General features: G+C 44.0%; 1 protein-coding gene across 1 annotated transcript in view; it reads right to left on the bottom strand.

Annotated features, from left to right (window-relative positions):
• LOC103682359 (F-actin-monooxygenase MICAL2) overlaps nt 1–22,951 on the bottom strand; it is a 210,374-nt gene that overhangs the window by 25,493 nt on the left and 161,930 nt on the right. The window contains exons 26-29 of the mRNA XM_040638820.1: nt 20,628–21,951; nt 7,249–7,364; nt 2,792–2,884; nt 36–129 (exon numbers count right to left, since the gene is read on the bottom strand). Of these exons, the coding sequence (XP_040494754.1) occupies nt 36–129; nt 2,792–2,884; nt 7,249–7,364; nt 20,628–21,951 (1,627 nt within the window). The remainder of the gene's footprint in view (nt 1–35; nt 130–2,791; nt 2,885–7,248; nt 7,365–20,627; nt 21,952–22,951) is intronic.

The raw sequence follows: 22,951 nt of genomic DNA, 5'->3' as shown, positions 1-22,951 counted from the left end.
CCGTACCCGCCTCTCCCATCCGCCGGGCCGCCTACCTGCTTCCCCTCTCAGCGCCTTCTCCAGCCTCACGCCTTGGATCTCCGAAGCCCTCTGCCGCTGCTCCACCTCCGCCAGCTGCCTCTGGATGGCCTGCAACGCCAGGGTCGCACGTCACACGGGGCCTCTTGAGGTGCAGAGTCACGTGAGGGGCTGATTCTGTCCCTCATGCTGTCCCTCCTTGGGTAAGGACCTCCGAATTCCCAAATAACTAGATCCTGACGTTTCCCTTCTTTAGTGTGAAAACACAAAGCATGGAGTCTGTCTGTAAGCCCAGTCTGCCCCCATGGAGACATAAAGACAGTCCTCTTTGACCAGGCCGACCACACGGACGTGCCCTCAGGCAGAGGATGCCGGGCGAGGGGAGGTTCTCATGGCTCCCAGACCCTTCTGAGCCTTGGCCTCTGACTGTGCTCATAGCGTATGCAGAACGGCAGCTACTACTCGGAGTACGATGAGGATCTGGGGGCCAACACAGAGCGTGGCCGCATCCCATCTTCCCAAGAGGAGCCAGCAGACAGCTCCCGGGAAGCTGGGCTGCAGCAGGAGGCCCCGGGCCAACTCCTGGGGCTCGGGCGCCTTGCTCGGCGTGTCCAGCTCCCCTCCTCAGCTACAGATTGTAAACACGCTTTCACTGTACCGCAGGGCTAACACCCAGGGGCCGCTGGACGTGCACGTGCACAGCGGCTGTTAGCAGCAGATTATGAGGCAAGACTCCCGAGGCTCCCTGTGGACACCTATTCACACTCGGGTTTGCGTGGACGCTCTTCCTTCCCCTACTGGCTACTTCCCTCTTGTCGGCATTAGGAAGGAACATGAGGGGAAAGCCTTTCCCCTACACACGCTGTTCCCCCTCAGTTTCCGCTGCTTTCAAACAGCATGCTGCCAGAAGGCACATCTCCCGGCAGGACAGACGTTGCACCTGGCCGAACGGGTGCATGAAAGGGGCCGGCAAATGTCTGGGCCGGTAGAATGTGCCTGTTCTTCCTCCCTTCCTCACTGCAGCTCTGTCTCACCCCCTCTCCTGCTTAACTCCCCATCTTCTCGGCCTGCCCTGGATTCAGAGCACAATCACTGAAATACCTCCGGCCCCGTGGAGAGACGCGAGCAGGGGTCGGGCCCGAGCAGCCGCCTGGCTCTCCTCATCCCAGCTAAGAGGGTTTACGTCCCAGGGTTTAACATAAAATCTGAAATAGATGGGCATTCTAGGTAACACCACTGTGATTTCATGCCCTCTGTCTCTCTTTTAAGACAATTGTATTTTTATAAATCCATCTCTTGATGGCAGGACGTAGAATCACTAATGGAAGGGAAATATTTAAATGACTTTATGACTGACTGTTGTGCTTTTATGGCTATATGGTTGTTACAGACTGAATCGTCCCCCTGCCCCCAAATTCATATATTGCAGCCCTAACCCCCAGTGTGACTGTATTTGGAGAGAGGGCATTTAAGGCAGTAATTAAGGTTAAATGAGACCGTAAGGGCGAGCCCCTAATGCGGCAGGACTGGGGACCTGATGGGAAGAGGAAGCAACAGGACAGACACCTCTCTCTCTCTCTCCGCCTGGGCACAGAAAGAAGGCCATGTCTACAGGCCAGGAAGAGAGGCTTCACCAGACACCAGTCCTGAAGGCACCTCAATCTTGCGTTTCCAGCCTCCAGAGCTATGGCTGTTATGGCGGCTGAGCGGACTACATAGTGGTCGTTCTTTGGAAACTAAGGATGAAAATCTTGGAGACTAGAAGGGGCTGCTGTGAGCACCGGCAGAGGAGACTTCCAAAGGCTATCATGGTTCTTATTACCACCTGCGGTCTGGAGGGAGAACATAAGGAGGGAGATCGCCAGTCTGCCAATCGGTATCCTAAAGGCTTACCTTGTTCTCACAAGGCCAAGCTACAGTGTTTCCAGGAAACCTGTTTCAGAAGTTGAGAGGGGACAGAGGGACTTTGTGGGGATTTTCCCTGTCCGCTAGGTGAAAGCAGTGGCTCCCTTGTCAGTCACTGTGAAGGGGAAAGGAGTTTGGGTTAAGCGGCTTCCTTCCTCAACAGGACAACACAGCCAGATAAAGGGGTAAATGGAACAAACAGAAGGGAACACTGCATGAGTACGAGCGGTCATTCTAAGTCCTTCTGTCCTAACACCCCACTGTTCTTCCAGGCTAAGTCTGGGGTCATCAGGGCCGTGGGGAATGCCTTGACTTTCTGCTTCCTTTGCCTGTCTGCGACAGGTGCGGGCAGACCCGCTCGGGCAGAAATGTCAGAGCTAACTATCAAGACAGGGATCTGTATTGAAATGCTGCATGTTCATGTTTGTGATGAACCTTGGAACAGAGACAGCTCCTAATAGTTGTGAGCTCAGCAGGGACACTGGCAGGAAGTCAGGGGAAGGTTGTGTCCTCACAGAGGACAAGACCAAGTCCACCGCTATGTGTCAGTCGAGCCTTGGGATGGTTCCCAAGGCCATGTGTTGGCTGTCATTCCAGGCTCCCTTTGCAGGACACACGTTGGCAGATGGAAAAGCAGTTGGGAGTGGGCCAGCGCCAACACCTGGGCTCCTCAGGCCCCAGGGTCCCACCAGGGGTTGGGTCAGGGCCTTTAGAATGGCCACAGATCTGGTCATTCAGAGAAGAGAGACTGACCTTTCCCCTAGCCCCATCTCCCCCGATACAACAGAGACTTCCAAAGGGTTTTCCAAACCAACTCCCAGGTCCCAGACCCCAGGCTCACTTATTCAAGTCAAGTTTGTTTTCTGACCTGAGCTTTATGAAGTCTCTTCAATTCTTCTTGCTTAACCAATTGTTTTGTTGCTTTCTCCAGCTTCCTTCTTCTTCTGAGTGTCTTCCTCTCCTATAAAAACCAATAGAGAAGAAAAAATGTATCTGAGAAAAATGGGTTTAAAATCTGCAAAATAATGATACAGGCTTCTACTTGCTCCAACCAAACCACTGCTTAACTTCTGGAACAATGACGTCCAACAGGACTTCTGGCGATGAGGGAAATGCTCTATATTTGTACTAAGATATGCAAGCCACTAGCCACATGCGGCGATTGGACATTTGAAATGAGCTACCATGAGTAAGAAACTGAATTTTCAATTTCATGTCATTTTCATACATTCAAATGTAAATTTAAATAGTCCCATGTGGCTAGTAGGTCCTGGTTTGGGAAACTGGTGTGTGTGTTTGGGGTTGGGGGTGGTGTCTATGTAGATATGTAGGTGGGACTGGCTTTATAGAGAACTGATCTGGCTCAGTCAAGGGAAGGAATAACACAAAAATTATGCTCTACACAGGTGCTACCATAAGGTCCAAGAAGGATGAGCCTGAGAGGAAAACACAGACACACTCACACATAAACACACACATACACACTTACACACACACCATGAAAACCAATTAACAACTTTAAACAATCCTCAGGTTGGGTCTACATTGCCTAATTAAACCTGGGAATAGAGGACTGTGTCAAAATCATTCAAATCCAAGTGTTTCTTGGCTTGAGGTAGGCATAAGATTGCTTCCCTTCCCTGCTTCACTTTGCTTGTGCAAATATGTCATTCATGTCACTGGGTTTCAGGTACGCCTGGGCTTGGAAAATCCAGAACACTCAAAAACTGATGCACTGAAAATAGATGTGAATCCCGGTAGTGTGCACTTCCCGGTTTGAAACACCAGAGAAAGGAGAAGTGATAGTGTGGCCAGATCCGCATGTCGGAAAGCAGGGGAGACATTTCTGGTTGGAGAGACAGTGGAGAATGCTGGTGGAGCAGGGGGCCCGGGCGCCGGGCAAAGCTGGCATTGAATCCCAGCCGAGCTGTGTGTCAGCCTGCCACACAACCTTCTGGACTTCAGAGTGGTGAAAATGATTAAATGCCTACCTTGCAGGGATGTTATAAGAATTAATTGAGAGAATGTGGGTCAAGCCTTTTGTAGAATACTTGAAAAAGATATGGGATAAATACAGAAATACCATGATTTTTATTATTAGTGGCATGATTATTAGATTATCATATTATAAATTAGCACGATTATGATGAGCTAAAATCCATTATTTGTCATATATGTGTGCACAACATATATCCGTGTATGTGATTTGCACATGCATAGACATCCTCTGTACACAAAGTAAACGTTCAAATCGGGTGAGTTTTGCTCCGAGTTTCTCTTCTTGGAGCATACTCATCCACTTTCTACATATTAGCGTAAAGATTAGAGCACACTGCAGATTTCTCTTTAACACTGGCAGAAACAAACATGGAATTAAAAATGTGTTACAGCTCGCCTGGTGCCTGGGCAGTCAGTATCTACGGTTGAACTGGATGTTTGTCCGTTAAAGGGAGTTTACATGCACAAGGGAAGAATGGACCTAACAGGCGTACCCCAGAGACTGCCAGAGGAATCCAGGTCCACGACAGAGGTCAGAGATTATGCCTGAAAAGCACGTGCGTTTCCAGGGCCTCATGGATGCTGGTCATTCAGTCACCCATTCCATGGATCTGGATGGGGAGACCATCATACACCCCAGGGAAGCAGCCAGCTTTGAGACTTCAGGGTGTCTGCAGATCGTCAGTGAAAACATTTGTCTTGATGAAATTTCATTTTTCTATAATTCTCTTTAGGATCTGGAATCCTAAAGATCTTTTTCATCCTTAGAAGGAAATTTCAGCTCTCAGAACTGAAACTTACTCCATATCATATCATCTCTATTTCTATGAGATAACTTCCAGATGGACTGTCAACCACTCTGAACAGAGGGTCTGGGCCATTTGGGGGGGGTGGAACCCCACCATTAGGCAGCCAGGACCTTTCTGGAAAGGTTAGGGCAGAGGGGCATGGTGGAGATCACCGGTAGCTCTTGCCCAGAGACTGTCTAACTCATTCTATACAAGGACTCACAAATACCTCTTGAGCTCCCATTTTACTAATTTGTATAATAAATCCCAGCACATCCTGAGCGCTATGTGGCAAATATTACACTGATTACTTCACATGTATCAAATCATTTATTTCTCCAATCACACTTACATTATGGATATAAGGCAATCAAATCTTAGACTTAAATAACTTGCCCAAGATGGCACAATCGGTCATTGGTGGAGCCAAGAGTTTAGCTCAGGTAGTCTGAATCCAGCATCCACGTTTTCAGCTGATCTACATGGCCTTTCCTATGCCAAATACTGCACAGGCACATCTAGGACCCCCGCCTTATAGGAATATCAAGGTTTCCTCCTAAATTAAGACCATTTAATTTCAAGGGGGGGTGCCTCGACAGCATCACACCATCTTGACACTTCCGAACAGCAGAGCCGCCAGACCCTTCCTGCTTTATCACGAGTTAGCAAACCAGAACTTGGAGGAGGAAAGAAAGTCGCTATTGCCTTTTAGAAGATGTTGACATAGAAAAGAGGACGATTTGTTCACAAACGCTCAGCCAGTCTTATGATGTGCCAGGCACGGTCCTTATATCCTCAGTGGTGGCAATGACAGCACAAAGAGGCAAAGAGAGAGGCTCGGGGTGAGGAAGGAAAAGACAAAGGACAGAGAAGGGGAGAGGTTGGGCAGAACCCAGGACGAGTGCCTGCCTCATTCTCCCAGGTCCAGGCCTGGCTTTGGGAGGTGAGGTGGTGGGGAGGGCCCAAGCAAAAGGAAGGGGTAGAGTGTTCACTTCCTGTCTCCGGTTTCCTGCGCAAAGGTTCATTCGAGCTGACATGGGCTCTGTGCCAAGGGGCTGGGGACACACCTGTATGGGACAGAAGAGATAAAGAAACCAGAGCAGGGAAAACCCTTGTTCCTTCAGGGTGTGCCCTTGGGAAGTAGTAAAGAAATAACTTTTGGCCAGCTTCCCTTCCTGTAAGACTGGTCAGAAGCCAGGTGAAGCAGGCAAGCTTTGCCACGCTGCAAACTTGAGTGCTGACAGGCTCTGTTCTGGGCCAGCAGGAGGACAAGGAGCTACTTGCAAGGTCCGCCCTAGATCTCATGGTCTTGCTCTTTGATGTGTTTGGGCCATTCCATTCTCTTATTCTCCCTAAGTGTTGGAATGGCTCTTAGAATGGCTGATGAATGTCTGTATTCATTTGAATACAGACTTAACTCAAGGTTACTGAAAGGGGTGAGAGGGACAGGAAAGGGAGTCAACATAACACACCAAATTCATTTGTGTTGACTACTGAAATAATCAGGGATGCCCACAGTTAGAAATGAGAAACACAGACACATTCTCTTTCATTTGCATTCCCTCCCCCCCCCAACTCATGCCATGTCTCAGCCCCTCCTGACTTGCTCGAAGCTGGGCTGTGGGGAGCTGGAACCCCTGAGTGACTTGAGATGACGCCAAAGTTCCTAATGCCAGATATGGAAAAGTTCAGTCTAAGTAAATAAATTTGGTTCTCTCCCTTTCTCCTCAGATCCTCACTGCTCCAAAAAATAAACACTGTTAGCACAGTGAACTGCTTCTCTGTTCTCCTGGGAAGCATTTTAGGTCCAACCATTCATCCCTCAGTCCCAGCGAAAACGCTCCAGCCCCAGGGGATCACGAAAACGAGGGTAAGGTTTGGTTGTGGGATGTGTCTTCATGTATGGGACACACAGACACATTTAAAGATGTGTAACAAGGTTTGCATTTTTAAAAATCTATGTGTATGGGAGTAGTTGAAAGTGTTTTCCAGAAACACGTTCATGAAGCAAAGAGAACAGCCATCTCCCTCGCCAGCACGCAGAGAGTCCCTTCCATAGCACGGACCCTCGGAGTATCCACGTCTAGATGCAACTGCATGGTTCATTTCATATTTCTGATTAGAATAAACATAACATTTTCCATGCAATCTGCCTCTAGTGCTTCTTAAATGAAGCTGTGTTTCCCCCAGGGAAATATGCATCTGCTTGTTGTAAATTTTTCGATGGTTTGCTTGTTGGACCACATATTAAACTCACTTTAAGAGCTGCAGTCACCAAATGATTTTAAGTAAATATGTCTGTTTTTTTTCCCCTGCCAGTTGGAGTCTCTGAGAAAGGCAAGCTTCTAAAAGTTAAAAAAAAAAAAAAAAGAAGCTAATTCTTGGGGCGTTCCAGGTAAAAAGCGGTCGCTGTCAGATGCAATGAAACGCAATCCTCCTAACGAATCCACTGCAGCTGGGGTCCACACTGGGTCTGAAATTTGGATGGTAAACGGGCCCCACAAGCCAAGGCCCTCTTTGGTTTGCCACGTGTTGTTACCTTTGACCGCAAGGAAGGCTGGGGATGGAAATCTTCATCTGCAGAGGAAGAGCTGGTGCAAGAGGCGGAAGAGGTGGCCGCTGTCACCTGTGCTTGGATAGGGATGTGTTTCGGATCTGAAATGGGAACAGGAGAACTCACTGAAATCCCAGTGCCTCTTCCTGCTTCATGACCCAAAACTGCTTCTCCCTCCTCCCTTCTTACCATCATTCCGTTCCTCCCTGCCCTTCCCTCGCTGCACCTGCCGTGAGCAGGAGGAGGCCGTACCTAAGGGCAACTGAAAATTTGGCCGTCCACGTTAATTACATTTCTGGGTCCCTGCCAAGAGCTTTGCAGCTCTCCTTTCATATTAAAAAAAAAAAAAGGTATTATGCAGAAATCAATTAATTCCTTAAACACCATTTATATGGTGTGTTGCTTAGAATGCATTCAGAGATGAAATCTATTATTAAAATGCTTGTCTGAAGTTAGCTGAGTTACCTAAATGCTCGTGTAAGGTTCGTTTTGCAGAGTAATTGAATGCAAAAAAGTCAGAGCCAGCTCTTAAACAAATCGCCCTTCTGTGGCTCACAGCATCTGGCACCCATTTTTACTACATGACATCTGCTCAGTGTAAAAGAGCTGGCGTCAGAATGTCTGGTCATAGAAAAAAAAAAATCCCAAATGTAATCAGAAGCAAAAGGACTCTAAGCCTAAGGTTTTATCACATAGTCTCATGCAACATAAATATTTCATTAATTATGGCTAAACAAATGCCACTTTTATTTTCCCAACTTGCAGATATTATCACATCATCGAAGTGATGATTCAAATGCCAGGAAAGGCAGTTGAAGATAGGGAGGGCTCAACAATGCAGGGCCCAGGGGAGAGCTGAAGTCCAGGAGATACGCCAACCTCTGAACGAGAGGTAGATGGTTGGAGGCAGCAAAGGGCCCGTGTTCACTAGAATCTCTTTGTGGTCTGCCTGGGGACCGTGTGTGGTAGAGTCCTCCAGGTGCCACAGGAGGCTTTTATTCTTCTCAGCAAGAACATCTGCCCCTGCACGTCATCCTGATGCAGAGTCAATGAGTCACGTCTGGATTAACCCACGCCGGCCGCTAGCTATCACAACCTGGGGGACGCCATGAGAGGAAATGTACGAATCTTTACTCTGCCGTGGCAGCTTATATCCGAATAGAAATATGGTTCGGCGGGGGGGGGGGGGGGGAAATTNNGACTCACATTCTCTCCAGCCTGCCTTTTCCTCCCCGTAATTTTCAACTATTTACCCCAGTGGGAGAGGCCAAGTTTTAAAAAATAAGGGTAATTTTAACCTCGGGAGCGCATTTACATATGCTGTTATTCAAAGCAAAATAATGCAAAACATCTATATAATAGCACAGCCTCCCTGGGGAAGGAGTTAACTGTTTCCCACTACAATTTGCCAGATGGGAAAGCTCAGGTGAAGAGAGCATCAGAGGGCAGCCTAGTAATGGAAGGAGGCACCATTGGTGGTGAGCTCAGACTGTCCTCCAGCTCCAGCTACTAGGTTACCAAGGGGTAAGGTAGTTACGGAGTGTTCACTTCTTAGTATGTGAGCTTGAGGAATTAACTTTACCTCCCTGAGTTTCTGGAGCTCATAACTTCTCAGTTGCAGCACTGTAGTGGAAGAGTAAAGGTGATAGATGGAAAGAGCCTGACACAGTGCCTGGTTCATTGGAGGTGCCTAAATAAGTCTCGTTGCCACCACCATCAGTAGCAGCAGCAACTGCCTCATCGTTATCATTGATCCAAATCAACAATACTGCAATATTAACAACACTGCCTAATTAACCTTCATTGTACAGGAGAAGTATGTAACCTAAAGTAGAAATTGTCAAAAATGAATATAATAGTTCCACTGAATCTTATTTTGAAATCGAGAAAAAATATTTCCGAATATAATGCATTTCTTAAACTTCTGGCAAACGTTCTATATAGTTACCTCTGAATCTCTTCCCCTTTACTCTCTTCTACCACAGAACCACTGATTCTAGAAGTTTGTTTTTCAATTGCAAAGTTACAAAAAAAATGTGGCAGCATTGCTCCACTCTGGCTAGAATGGAGTGACTGATTCTGGGATTGATCTCCCACCGCAAAGCATTAGAAGTCAGGACAAAATATACGAAGCAGCTGCTTCCAGACATTGGACAACACGCAGAAGTGTGATAAAGGTAAGAACAGAAGCAAATGAAGCCCTACATCACACTAGCTTCCTCCCTAGAGGCACTTTCCAGGCCACAGTGCAGGTAGGAAGAACCTAAACAATCTAGCAGGTTCGTTGAGTTGAGAAGACAGAGAACAGAGTTTGAGTGAGTGGAGGCAGCTGGAATGTGTCGAGGGTGGGGGTGGGTAGAGGAGAGAGCGATGCAGAAAGAGCACGTCAGGAATAAGCACAGAAGTCCCCTTGAGTCTATTGCTTAATAGTAAACTTTGGATGCATAGAGAGAAACTGCATGAGGCTGGGCCAGTGACTGTTGGGAAGTGATAGGCTAAATAACCCCTAAAACTTTTTACAGGATTGGGAAATACTCAAGTTCCACCCAGCGAGGGTAAAACAAACTTTGGGGGCATTAGAATAGAGGCCACAGAAGAGTCATACTTTGGTAATAGGGATAATTTAGCCTTAGGGTAAAGGTTATTATAAACTACCCCAAATAAGCTTAAAAACAACCTTGAAAGAAACAAATTGATCTTCAAATTGCACCACTGTCTGCCAAACATTTTTACTGTTTATATAACATTCTTTAAATGAAGAAACAAAGGCTAAACACACTACAATGTAATAGTCACCAAACCTAGCAGCCAGAAAACAATTACTAGATATGCAAAAGAGCAGGACAATGAGCTCATTGTCAAGAGAAAACTCAGCTAATAAAAGCAGACTCAGAGATAATGGAATTAGCAAAGGATTTAAAAATTACCATTATAAATATATGGTATTTAAAAAGACAGCATGAACAGAATGAGAAGAGAACTAAAAGGAACCTATAAATATGGAAAATACAAAACCTGAAATGAAAATTTCACTGGATCAGCTTAATAGTAGATTAAACATTACAGAGGAAACTTGTCTGTGAAAATAATAATAGCAATAGAGATTATCCAAAGTGAAACACGGAGGGAAAAAAGACTGAAAAGCTGAACAGAACTTCAGTGATCTTTGGGATAATATGAGGTGGTCTAAAACACATGACGGGAGTGCCAGGAGGAGATAGCGGGAGATAGGGAAAGTCATTGACACAATACTGTTGAAAATCACACAAATTTAATGAAAATTGTAAATCCACAGTTCCAAGAAACTCAATAAACCACAAGCAGGGTAAACATAAAGAAAATCATAGCAAGACTCGTGATAATAAATTTGCTGAAAACCAGAGATAGAGATAAAATCTTAAAAGCAGACGAGGAAAAATGATATATTACCTATAGAGAAACAAAGATAAGAATGTCCATGGACATCTCATCAGAACCTAAATAAGCCAAGAGATAATGAAACATCATTAAAATGCTGAAAGAAAAGTCTGTCAGTTTAAAATTCTATATCCAGTGAAATGATCCATTCAAAATGAAGAAAAAAGTAAAGGCTTTAGGATAATTTGTTGTTAGCAGATATACATAAGAAAAATGTCAAAAGTCCCGTAGCAGAAGGGATATAACGCATGGAATGAAGAGCTCCAACAATAGTAAGTATAAAATCATTACCTTTTTGGTTTTTAACTTCTTTAAAAGATAATCAACTATTTATAGGATAGTGTAAAATAATAAGAAATATATAATTTGGTCTCTGTCCCCCGTTCCCACCACTATCTGGTCTTTGACTCCAGTTCCTGACACAGAGCTCCTGAAACGCTTGTCATTCTGAGTGACGAGTTCCCAAGTCCCTTGAAACTTCCTGTGACAGGAGCACCTTTTGTTCTAATGAAGTGACTCTTGGTGAGCTCCTCGAAGATGGCTGGTCATTAGAGGGACCAAGCCATGACTACACCTTGGAACTTTCAGTCCTACCTCTGATCCTCTGGGGATAGGGAAGGCACTGGAAAATAAATTAATAATCAATCATACCTATGTGATAAAGCTTCTGTAAAAATCTCTAGAGTACTAGGTCCAGAAAGCTCCTGGGTTGGGGACCATTCCGCACACTGGGAGGGTGGTACGTGGGGACAGAAGCTCCTGTGCTGGAGGCTCCTCCAGACTGTACCCTATGCATCTCTTGATCAGGTTGTTCATCTGCATCTTTTATTTTGTCCTTTATAATATAAAATAAGTAATATAATGTAAGTAAGTGTTTCCCTGAGTTCTGTGTCATTCTAGAAAATTACTGAACCCAAGAAGTTCACTTTTATTCACTATAAAAATTAATTAGAGTTGGATTATATATCTAATCCTGAAATAAAAACTGTAAAAAGTCCTGGGAGAAAACACAGGAGACATTCTTAGTGACTTTGGGTTTAGCAAAGATTTCTTAAATATAACTCAAATTATAAAAGAGAAAAATTAAGAAATTTGACTTCATGAAAACAAAAACTCCTATTCTTTGGAAGATGTCACGATGAAAATAAAAAGGTGATCCATAACTAGGAGAAAATACTTGCGAATACATACCTGATAAAGGATTTATAGCTAGAATTTTAGGAAATCTGGCTAGAGGACTAAGAACATTGTATATTCCTAGATCAAAAGACTCATTATTCTAAAGCTATCAAATGTCTGTAAATTAACCAATTAAAGACTATCATTTATAACGGCACCAAAAAACGAATACCAGGGAATGTATCTAATGAAAATGTGCGAGATCGCCACAACCACAAAACACGGACAGAAACTGAAGAAGGCCTCAGAGAGGTGTCATGTCCATGGATTTGAAGACTCAATATTGCACAGATATTAATTCTCTCTAAATTTATCTATAGATTCGATGTAATCCCAGTCAAATGTTCAGAAAATAGTTTTGTGGAAATCGACTTACTGACTCTGGAAGTCACATGGAAATACAAAAGGCCAAGAATAATCAAGACAGTCCTGAAGAAGAACAAAGTGGAGGGCCCATTACAGGCTGCGAAGATTTATTATAAAACCACTTGATGAAAACAATGTGACTCTGGCATAAGGACAAACCAATCTGTGGAACAGGATAGAAGGTCCAAAAACAGATGTGCCTAATTTATGACAAAGTATTACAGCAATGACGGGGGGTGGGAGGGTGGGTGAAGACAGCCTTTTTAATGAATGCTGCTGAATCAAGTGGATAACATAAAAAATTAAATACACCTTTACCTCACAGAATACACAAAAATCTATCCTAGTTTGGTAGTAGACTAAACCGTGAAAGGTAAAATAATAAAACTTCCATAACTGTTGTCCAATAGAAATATAGTATGAGCCATACATGTAACTTAAAGTGTAAAAATTAAAAAGTAGCCACATTAAAAAGTGTAAAAAGAAACAGATGCAATTAGTCTTAAACATATATTTTATCTAGCCCCAAATTTCAAAAATATTATCATTTCAACATGTGGTCATATACAAATTATTGAGATATTTTACATTATTTCATTCATACTAAGTCTTCAGAATCTGGTACATGTTTTATCCATTCCTGTTTAGGTGACACATTTTTAATGGTTAAAGTAAAATGTAATTCAAAAAGCAAAAGACTGTGTTTAATAGAAGAATATTTTCCATTGATTCAATATTTAAATTGAAATTTTTTAACATTAAATTAAAAATTCAGTTCCTCACTCACACTAGCCACATTTCAAGTGTGAAATCATGGCTACCCTATTGAAAGGCACAGTTCTAAAAAGTAACACAGAACATCTTTATGACTTCAGAGTAGGGAAAGGTCTCATTACCAGGGTGCAAGGCCAGCAATAAAGGAAAATATTGATAAATATGACTGCATTAAAATAAGTATAGTGTTTATTTATAAAAGCTTATTATTAATATTTCACCTTTAAAGAATGAAAACGTGAGTCCGAGAGTGGGAGAAGATATTTATAATATGCATATCTGACAGTGAGGACTTATAGCCAGAATCTAGACAGATTACAAATCAATAAGGAAAGGGCTGTCTACAAACGGAAGTGTGGGCAAAACGACTTGGCTAGAGACTTCACAAGAGAATATCTAAATAAGCATGTGAAAAGCCGTGCCACATCATTAGCAGGTAAATGCAGATTAAAACTATAATGAGATACCTCCGTAAAAATGGTGACACCCAAGCACAAAACAAAACTGAGACTGTCAAGTGTTGCAAAGATGGAGGTCAAGGGGAGCGCTCATTTCCTGCTCGAGTGTGTATACACTGGTACAACCACTTTTGAAAACCGTGGGACAGTGTCTATTAAAGCAAACCATGTTCATGCCTGCCCCATGACCTATCAAGTCTGCTTCCACGCAGATACGGACAAAGAGTCTGTCTGTGAACAAACTCTAGGCAAGCTCCTCTGAGTCTTCTTGGCTAGGCCTCGGCCTTGGCCTGTAAAAACTACGGACTCCCCACATAAACCATTTAGCCCCCCCACTTCTTCCTACATGGAACGAAGTAGGAAGAAAAAGTACCTGCCTGAGAAAACTCAAAAGCTGACAGAGGAATTTAGTGTTTGTTCCAGGCTACACCTGCTGATAGGTCCCTGACTACCCTTTCTTAGAGCAGTTACTAAAAAGGGCTTTACATGAGAATCCTTCCTCTGTCCCTTTGAGATGTTTAGCTATCTCTACCACTCAAGAACGTCTTTCCCAAGGACCTGAAAGCCAGTCCTTTGAAATGTGATCGTCGAGAAGGCTAGGACCTCTGTCTCCCAGTCTCTATGGGAAGATGGAATCCTGACTTCAAGAACTGCCAGCTAACACACGTAACTGGCCTAATCAGCTTTTATACCGACTGAGCCTTTGTAATTTCTCACTTCCTTGACGCTACTGAGCCTCTGTTCAGCCCCTCCCTATTCCCTCGGTCTCCCTGTAAAGCACCCAGCCACCTCTACAAAAATCAGAAGTGAGTTCAGTTCATATTGGACTCTCTCTTTGGTTGCAATAGTATATGATTAATTAAAATTCGTCCTTAACACTCTTCATAGCAACCGGCTTTATCGTTGACAACAGCCAACAGAAGCGATCGGTCGAAGAAGGCTCAAAGCAGCATTATTCACCACAAAAGCAACTGAAAACACCTACGTGCCCAGCCTCAGAACGGACATGTAGATTGTGGCATATTCACACAAGGGAACAAGAGGTAGCGAGGAGAAGAGCGAACCACTGCCATGCAGAATAATATGGGTCCCCCACCCACACCCCAATAATGTTTCACGGAAGAAGCCAGGCACAATATAGACTTGCATTTTCTGTTGTTGTGGAAGCAATAAAGTCAGATTCGGCACCTATGAGATGCATTTATCGTCTCACAGCGTATAGGTCGGAAGTGCAGGGGGGCATGGCTCAACTGGGTCCACTGCTCAGGGTCTGACAAAGCTGCAGCTGAGGTGTCTGCCATGCTGGGGTCTCAGCTGCCGCTCCGAGCTCTCTTCCAGCTCATCCTGGTTGTTGGCACCATTCCGCTCCTGGTGGGTGTAGGAGATGGGGCCCGTTTTCTTGCTGGCTGCCAGCTGGAGGTCCGTCTTAGCTCCCAGAGGCCTCCTGGCCATGGGGCCTCTCGTAGCGTGTCAGTTTACTTCTCGCAGGCCAGCAGGATCTTATCTTTCTCACCCTGTGAGTTTCAGGAAGGGCCCCATCCTTATTAAGGGCTCCTCCAATTAGGTTAGGCTGACCCAGGATAATCTCCCTTTTGATTAACTTAAAGTCAATTGGTTTAGAACTTAATTACGTTTGCAAAATCCGGTAACCTAATCATGGGAGTGAGATCCATCCTCTTCACATTCCCACCGGAATCAAGAGGACGAGATTCTACAGGGCAGAAAGCACGGGACCCTCTGAGAATTCTGCCTACCATCCTACTGAAAGAGTCAATGTTTATAAAGTCAAAAACCCAAGAAGTAACCCAAGAAGTAACCCCTCTGCAGAAGTCAGAGGGTAAGCACTTTCATGGGGTGTCACATGGATGTGGGGAGAGGCCTGGCGGAAGCCTCTAAGGGCTGATTTTCTACACCTTGATCTCAGAGCAGTTGTACAAATATGCACTTTACAAAAATTCATCAGTTGTGTACTTAATAATTTGTGTACTTGACTGTATCTATTTTATACTGCAATAAAGATTTGATGCAAAAATAAAAAAACGTTCTCAGGGTGCCTTGTTTAATTCTATACAAGAATGATAATCTGCGTTAAAATTGTTTGTATAAAATTGGCACTGGTAAGTGCTTGAAATCAGTTTATGCCCCTAAGTAATTTAAAGACCCTGAGAAGTTTATATATATTATTAATTGACCCAGAAAGTTTTGTCATAAAAACAAGAAAAATTAAATTTCAGTCGATTCATTCAAGTGATCATAAATTCGAGGTATTTCCATTCACACACGTTTTGAGTTTCTCATTTTCAATTAGAATACTGTTTTCTCTCTCCATTGCATGGGAGTGTACCCCCAAGTTAAATGTGGAGAGAGCAATGTCAACGTGTGTATGTGTGTGTGTCTGTGTGTGTTTATGATTGGTGGGTGGGCTGGGCAGGGGCACAGAAATAAAAGGAAACTGATGGGCCTAATCTGATAGGGTAGGTAAAAATCTTTACATTCTTAGAATACCGACCTAAGAACACCTGAGAGAAACACAAAACTCTTCCATGAGATGGGCCCAGGACACTATTTCCCTAGCTGGTCAGCCTGAACCTAATTCCATTCTCAACCTTCTCATTCTGTTCCAAGGAAGTCATACCATCCCCTAGTAAATATAAATGAAACAGTTCTCCATGATAAGTAAATCAGAAAAACACATTCACCCCGCTTATTGTAATCAGCATATATGGAAGTCATATAAATGTGAAATAAGTGAACTAAAGGCCAATCTTACTAATGAATTTGATGCAAAAATCTTAAAAAAAAATATTAGCAAACAGGGGGCGCCTGGGTGGCTCTGTCAGTTAAGTTTCTGACTCTTGGTTTCGGCTCAGGTCGTGATCTCGGGGTCCTGGGATTTAGCCCTACACTGGCTCTGTGCTCAGTTCGGAGACTGCTTGTCCCTCTCCCTCCCCCTCTCCCTCCCCTTCTGCCCCCTCCCCTGTGTGTGCTCTCTCTCACAAATAAAAAAAATCTTAAAAAATATATTAGCAAACAGAACAGAAAAGAATATTAAAATAGTAAGACATCATGACCAAATGGTATTCATTTCAGCAATATAAGGATGGTTCAATATCAGTGAATTTATTATGTAATTCATGGCATTAGTCAAACTATGGAGAAAAAAATCTTACAATCATCTCGAAGGGCACTGAAGTGACATTTGATAAAATTCAACATCTATTCATGATTTAAAATACTTTCAATAAAACAGGATTAGATGGCAATTTCCTTAGAGTGTTTAAATTTATCCTGGTCAACCCAGAAGCCAGCCGGCATCATGCTTAAATGGGAAAGCATTCTCATTAATGAGACGCATTTTCATTGAGGTTAGGAATGTCATAAGGAAACCACATCAGTACTTTTATTTGATATTGTTCTGGCGATTCTAGAAACCAAAGAAACTAAGGTAACAAAATAAATTAGAGGTATACATCTTTTAAACAAGAGGTAAAATTACCATTTAAAAAAATGTTATTTATTTGAGATAGAGAATGAGTGAGAGAGAGCACAAGCCGGGGGAGGGGCAGAGAGAGAGGGAGAAGCAGACTGTCTGCTGAGCAGGGAGCCTGATGTGGGACTTGATCCGAGGACCCTGGGATCATGACCTGAGCTGATGGCAGAAGCTTGACCGACTGAGATACCCAAGAGCCCTAAAATTATTATTACTTACAGACATTATGATTGCATATTTGGGGAGGACCCGGGAGAAGCCATTGGGAAGAGTTTATAAGCAAGGAGAACCCAGCAAAACGGATGGGCGCGAAAGTACTGTGCAGAAATCAGTAGATTTCAGGTACAGAAACCAGAGCAGGAAGGTGGATCAAAGGGTCTTACCTACAAGAGCGATAAGAACTAATACACTGCAGTGAACTGAATAAATACGCAAGACCTGTAAGATGTAAAGTTAAAAATATTCTGGAGGAGGGTCACAAAAGAGAGCAAACGGAAAGGCAATTCGTATTATACGGTTGTGAACTCTTGCCAAGTTTGTTTATAAATTTAATCCCATAAAACTAGTCACAGGATGTTTGGGGTACATAGACAAGCTGGTGCCAAAGCAGGAAGAGCCAGGAAATTTTTGAAAGAGAGGATCAATCATGAAAACTCTTCCTACCTGATGATACATACATAAATTTAAAAAGGCCTAAATATATAAAGTAAAATAATTAAAACAGTGTGGTACTGATACATAACAGACAACTCAACGGAATATAATGGATGGTATCGAATTCAGTCCAAGTACAGGAATTTGATACATGACAAAGATGTCATCTCACATAAGAGAAGGGAAGATGGGTTAGTCACTAAATTATTTTAAGATAACCAGGGAGACAGCTTAAATCAAAAACAAAAACAGGGTTGGATCCATACCTCACATTTGATATTAGGATAGTTTCCTGATATAAATATTTAAATGTAAAAAAGTTTAAAACAAATGAGAAAGACGAAGCGAAACTATAAGAAAATTCTTCTATAAACTTGGAAGAAGCTCTTTTGAACTATTACATAAAGTCTAAGAGCCATAAAATGAAAAACTGCTTATACCTACTCTATATAAATACAAGTTTTATATGACAAACCCCACCATAAACAAAGTTAAGCACAAAGAAGAAGCTGGAAAAAAAATTTGTCATTCCTATCCCAAATCGGGGCTAAATTTCCCTTTTAACAGAGTCCCTTCATATCCTTAAGAAAAACACCAACAACCCAACAGAACACCGGGCAAAAGACAGAAGCAAGAGCTGACAGAAAAGGAAATACAAATGACTTTTTAACATATGAGAAGATAATCACCTATCAGATTGGTAACGATTAAGAAAAACGTTGGGTAGCTCGCTGGTTGGTGTAACCAGGGAAGCCCTGCCCTCGTGTTCTGCTGAACCAGCAGCTATCAAAATCCCTGACTCACAGATCCTCTGTTCCAGCATTTCCACGTGTGCCAAATGGCCTACGCTCCCGGTTCATTACTGCAGCACGGTGTGCACCCTTGGGCCTCGCTACCTACAGCCACACGCACACAAGGCAATACGGGCAGCTGTAAAACAGAAAGCTCGTCATGTGCTAACATGCAGTGCTCTCCAAGGTAAAATTAAAAGTATACTAAAACACGTAAAATGTAAAAAAGAGTATAATATGTAAATCTGCTCTTCTATGCATGAACTGACCTGCAAGAATGCCTAAGAAATTGAGGATCCCATCTGTCCTCAGGGACATGACCTGGATGGCTCAGGGGCAGGGAGATAGGACTATGTATTTTGAGCATTTTGTACCCGTTTATTTTAAACCGCGTGAATGTATTAGCTATCCCAAAACGTGCAACACACTCAAGTTTACGATGGGGCATAAAGGATGTAGCTAAACTCCAGCCTGTTTGTGTTTATCTTGAGCTTGACCCAACGTCAAGTCTCTTGTTAATCTACGCAGCGTTCCGGGTCAGGCACCAAAGAAGGAAACGGATTTTTCACCTGAAAACTAAAGTTCTAAAATAAAAGGTAAATAAGAAAAAAAGTTAACAAAATAAATAAAAACAAAGTTGCTCAGGGGTAAGAGGGGCGCCTGGGTGGCTCCGTCAGTGAAGTGTCTGACTTTGGCTCAGGTCATGATCTCTGGGTCCTGGGATCGAGCCCCACATGGAGTGCTCAGCGGGGAGTCTGCTTGAGATTTTCTCCCTCTGCTCCTCCCCCTGCTCACACTCTCTCTCTCTCTCTCTCTCTCTCTCTCGAATAAATAAATACAATCTTTTAAAAAAATAGGGATAGGTGGGGCGCCTGGGTGGCACAGCGGTTAAGCTCCTGCCTTCGGCTCAGGGCGTGATCCCGGTGTTATGGGATCGAGCCCACATCAGGCTCCTCTGCTGAGAGCCTGCTTCTTCCTCTCCCACTCCCCCTGCTTGTGTTCCCTCTCTCGCTGGCTGTCTCTATCTCTGTTAAATAAATAAATAAAATCTTTTAAAAAGATAAAAAAATTTTAAAAATTAAATAAATAAATAAATAAATAGGGATAGGAGAATCACAGTTTGTTTAAAGCCATCAAATAAATATCAACAACAACAAAACAAATCATGTGACTGTTTAACTAAACTGTCTCTAGGGATATATACCAAAACTTTGGTAAGGAGAAGAGGGGGCAGCAAATAGATACTTTTTTTTTTCAGATATTTCTGTATTGTTGGATTATTCCAATTCTTTAATATATTAATTAATTCAATAATTTAAAAAATTACAATCAGCTTGAAATACAAAAAAAGCCTAAGTTTCCACTGGTAACAAAATACATAAGTGTGTTTAAACAGTAAATAAAAAAAAAAATACAAGCTTAAAAGAGGCACCGTTTTTTGACTAGTAGAACAGCAATGTTTTAAAAATATGGTACTCAACACAGGTGACAGTATGGTGAAAAAAATATTCCATACATTAGCAGTGAAATATAAACTGGTACCCTTCCCTCCATTTAATTCATATTTATAACATGCAGTTGTAAGATACAACACAGAGAACTCCCATGCATCCTTTAGCCATACTGTTAAAAAACAATTCGTTAGTGCAAATTAAGAATCTTAAAAATATTCGCATCTATAATCCAGTAACCTAACCTAAAACGAAAATAATTCAAAGGAAAGGAAAACCTATATGCATAAAAATGTTCATTCAATACCATATGTAAAATACAAATATATTCATATGTATAATTTATATATACTTATATATCTATAAATTAATAAAACAGTTGTTTTCTAAATAAAAAATATTTACTTAGTGAAACGTTTCCACTAGAAACAATAGTCTACTGCCATCAAATCACCTTTATGTAAACGATGTGCTGTCGTAATAGCTATGATATATTGATTTTTAAAAATACAATTTTGGGGGTAAGCTTAGTAAAAGTTGCCACATATAAATAATGAGTGGGAAAGTGGTGAGGTTATGGTTGATTCTTTGTCTTTTTCAAAACTCTCTCTAACATCATTTCAAACTTAATTTTTTCTTAGTTTTTCAAATTCAAGTTTTCCTACTTTCATCAGAATTTAATTTGGAAAGAAGGAGAAAGTGAAAGATGGCTGTTGTAAGTCAGGTAAGAATGACTAACTGCCCAGCAGGAACTGCAGACTTTTGTTAGGAAAGAGCCACTTACTTGCGTCTTTGTCTGGGGAAGGAGGATGGACCCTCGGCCCCAGGCAGGTCCTACTGAAAGGCTGTACCAGCTTCTCCAGACGCTGGGCACTGTCCACCGGCTCCCCTGCCCCCCTGGGGGTGCTAAAGAGGTCCTGAAGGTCCTTTCTTTGTTCTTGGAGGGAACTCTCAAAAGATTTATCTTTGAGTCTGAGAGAGGGAAAGAGAGAGATTTTTCCCTTTGGAGCCCTAGAAGCATCTGGGAAGGTCTCTTGCAAACTCACTTTCTCAAGGAGTGTGGGGACATCTTCCATCTTGTGGCAGGGTGGGGACATGAGTGCAGGAAACACCTTGGATGGTCGGCTGGGCAAACTATGGGTGCGGAGGGCAAGGTCAGGAGGGCTAGGGTACGAGGGCTGCGCAGCCCCGGCAGGTGGGGAGCCCAGGGAGAAGAAGGCTGAGGCCCTGCTCGCCATGTCTTTCCCCGGGGACTGCTGGTTGCCGTCTTTACTGGAGCTGGTTTTGCGAAGGCTGAATGAGCGAATGCCAGCGTGCAGCTGTCTGGTGGGCGAGGTCTTTGATTCTTGCTTGGCAGAGGCCTTCCTCCCACCTTCCGAGTTGGGGAGGAGGGGCTCCAGGGACCTTCGGATGGCATTTGCTATGAGCCGAAGTGGGGACTTGGGTGGAGCCCGTTCAGCTGGGGTCCCCGGCTTCTCCTGAGCCCTTCCCTGGGCGGGCGGGGTCTCTTTTGCTGTCTGGGGGAGCAGCACGGGACTCACTGATTTCAGCACACGGCCTCCCCTACCATTGCCGGCTCTTCTCGGAGCAGGTTGTGCCCCAGCTTCCAGGCTCACACTCTCAGCGATGGAATCGTCCCAGTCCAGCAGCTTGGTCTTCTGCTCTGGAGTGAGGACTAACTTCTTCAAGCCCAGCTTCTTCCCCTCTGCCACCTCTGACCCATCCTCTTCTCCCCTTCTGGGTCGGGTGTTCTTCTCCCCTAGGTCCTCTCCGGCTCTGGGAGATAGTTCTTGGTCTGGCAAGCACCTGTCCTGCCCTCCAGTGGGGTGTGGGCCTCTGAGGATGCTTCTGGTGTCCCCAAGAGGGGCCTCTGCTTCCTGACACCCATCAGAAGCCGTCTCTGCAGGGCTGGGCAGCTGGGGGCTGGCAAGATCACCTTCACCGGGCCATACCATGCAGTACTCTGCCCGCTCCAGCACTTGGCCATGAGGCAGATACAGGGGCATGTCCTTGGGTACCCCTTGGGCTCTGGCACGCCTCAGAAAGATTGGAGTGGAAGGGCTGGAGTGACCTCTTGAGACCTGTGAGGGCAGGTTGTCAGCTGTTACCTAGAGGGGATGGGCAAAATGAATGGACATTTAGGAATTCCCAGCATTTGTTTATATGGGGAGGCATATCTCAGCCATGGCCCCCCTCCCTTCCTTTCTTCAGATCTCAGACATACAAGGTCTAAAAGAATTCTGTCTAGGATGATTCCAAAGGGCTGCTCTGCATTCTAAGTGGCTGTCTTGGGACCTGGTGGGATCTGCCTCGAGTCCCGGTATCAGCACTGATCAAAGGCTTTGCTGGGTGCTGGATTAGGTGGGTAGGAAGCCGGACTGGAAGGCAAAGGCATGGACAAGGTCCCAGGCCAGGCCAAGCAGAGCTGGCCTGGCCCCTGTGAGTGGCCAGATGTGTATGAGAGGACAGATGTCCCATGGCTGGCTTGGCCATGGTCCCTACTAAGGGGGTACATTGCACCCATAAGTATGTTCCTCCAACAACCAAGAGGCCAAGGCTTCCTCCTTGGAGATTAAGTTAAGGAGAGACAGTTACTCTTCCAGGCTGGAGCTGTGGTGGCAGAAGGATGGCCTTTAGGACTTTTCAATGACCTTTTGAAATCTGACTCATGCCTTGCACCATTGAGAAAGTAGTCATTTCTAGCATGCAAGAACTTGGCCCTTGGCAAAGAAGAGCATAGGGAAATTCTATAAGTGGCTGTGCCCTGCCAAGACCTCTGGAGCCTGAGGGGCAGGTCAGAGGACAGGAGCTTACCAGAGCATGAACGTTTTTTGTCTTGTGCACTCTATTTCCCAGAGTCTAGACCAGGATCCAGCAGGTAACCGAGGCTTGATAAACTCATATTGAAGGATAAAGTGCAAAGCTGAGTATCTCAGTGATACCATTTTTTGTTCAAGGGGGATGTGCTTCCAAGAGTCTCAGCTGCTACCGAAGGCAGCCTCAGTCTGTGTCTGCCTTCTTCAGCTGTGAGCTCCTCAAGGTCATCTCCTAGGCCCTCAAGGGCAGAGCCTATATCCTAGTATCTCTGCATACCACAGTCCTGTCCAG

This window comes from Ursus maritimus, unplaced genomic scaffold, assembly GCF_017311325.1.
Source record: "Ursus maritimus isolate PB19 unplaced genomic scaffold, ASM1731132v1 scaffold_23, whole genome shotgun sequence".
Lineage (NCBI taxonomy): Eukaryota > Metazoa > Chordata > Mammalia > Carnivora > Ursidae > Ursus > Ursus maritimus.
Note: the sequence above shows the minus strand (reverse complement) of the source record. Positions and strands in the feature narration are given on the sequence as shown.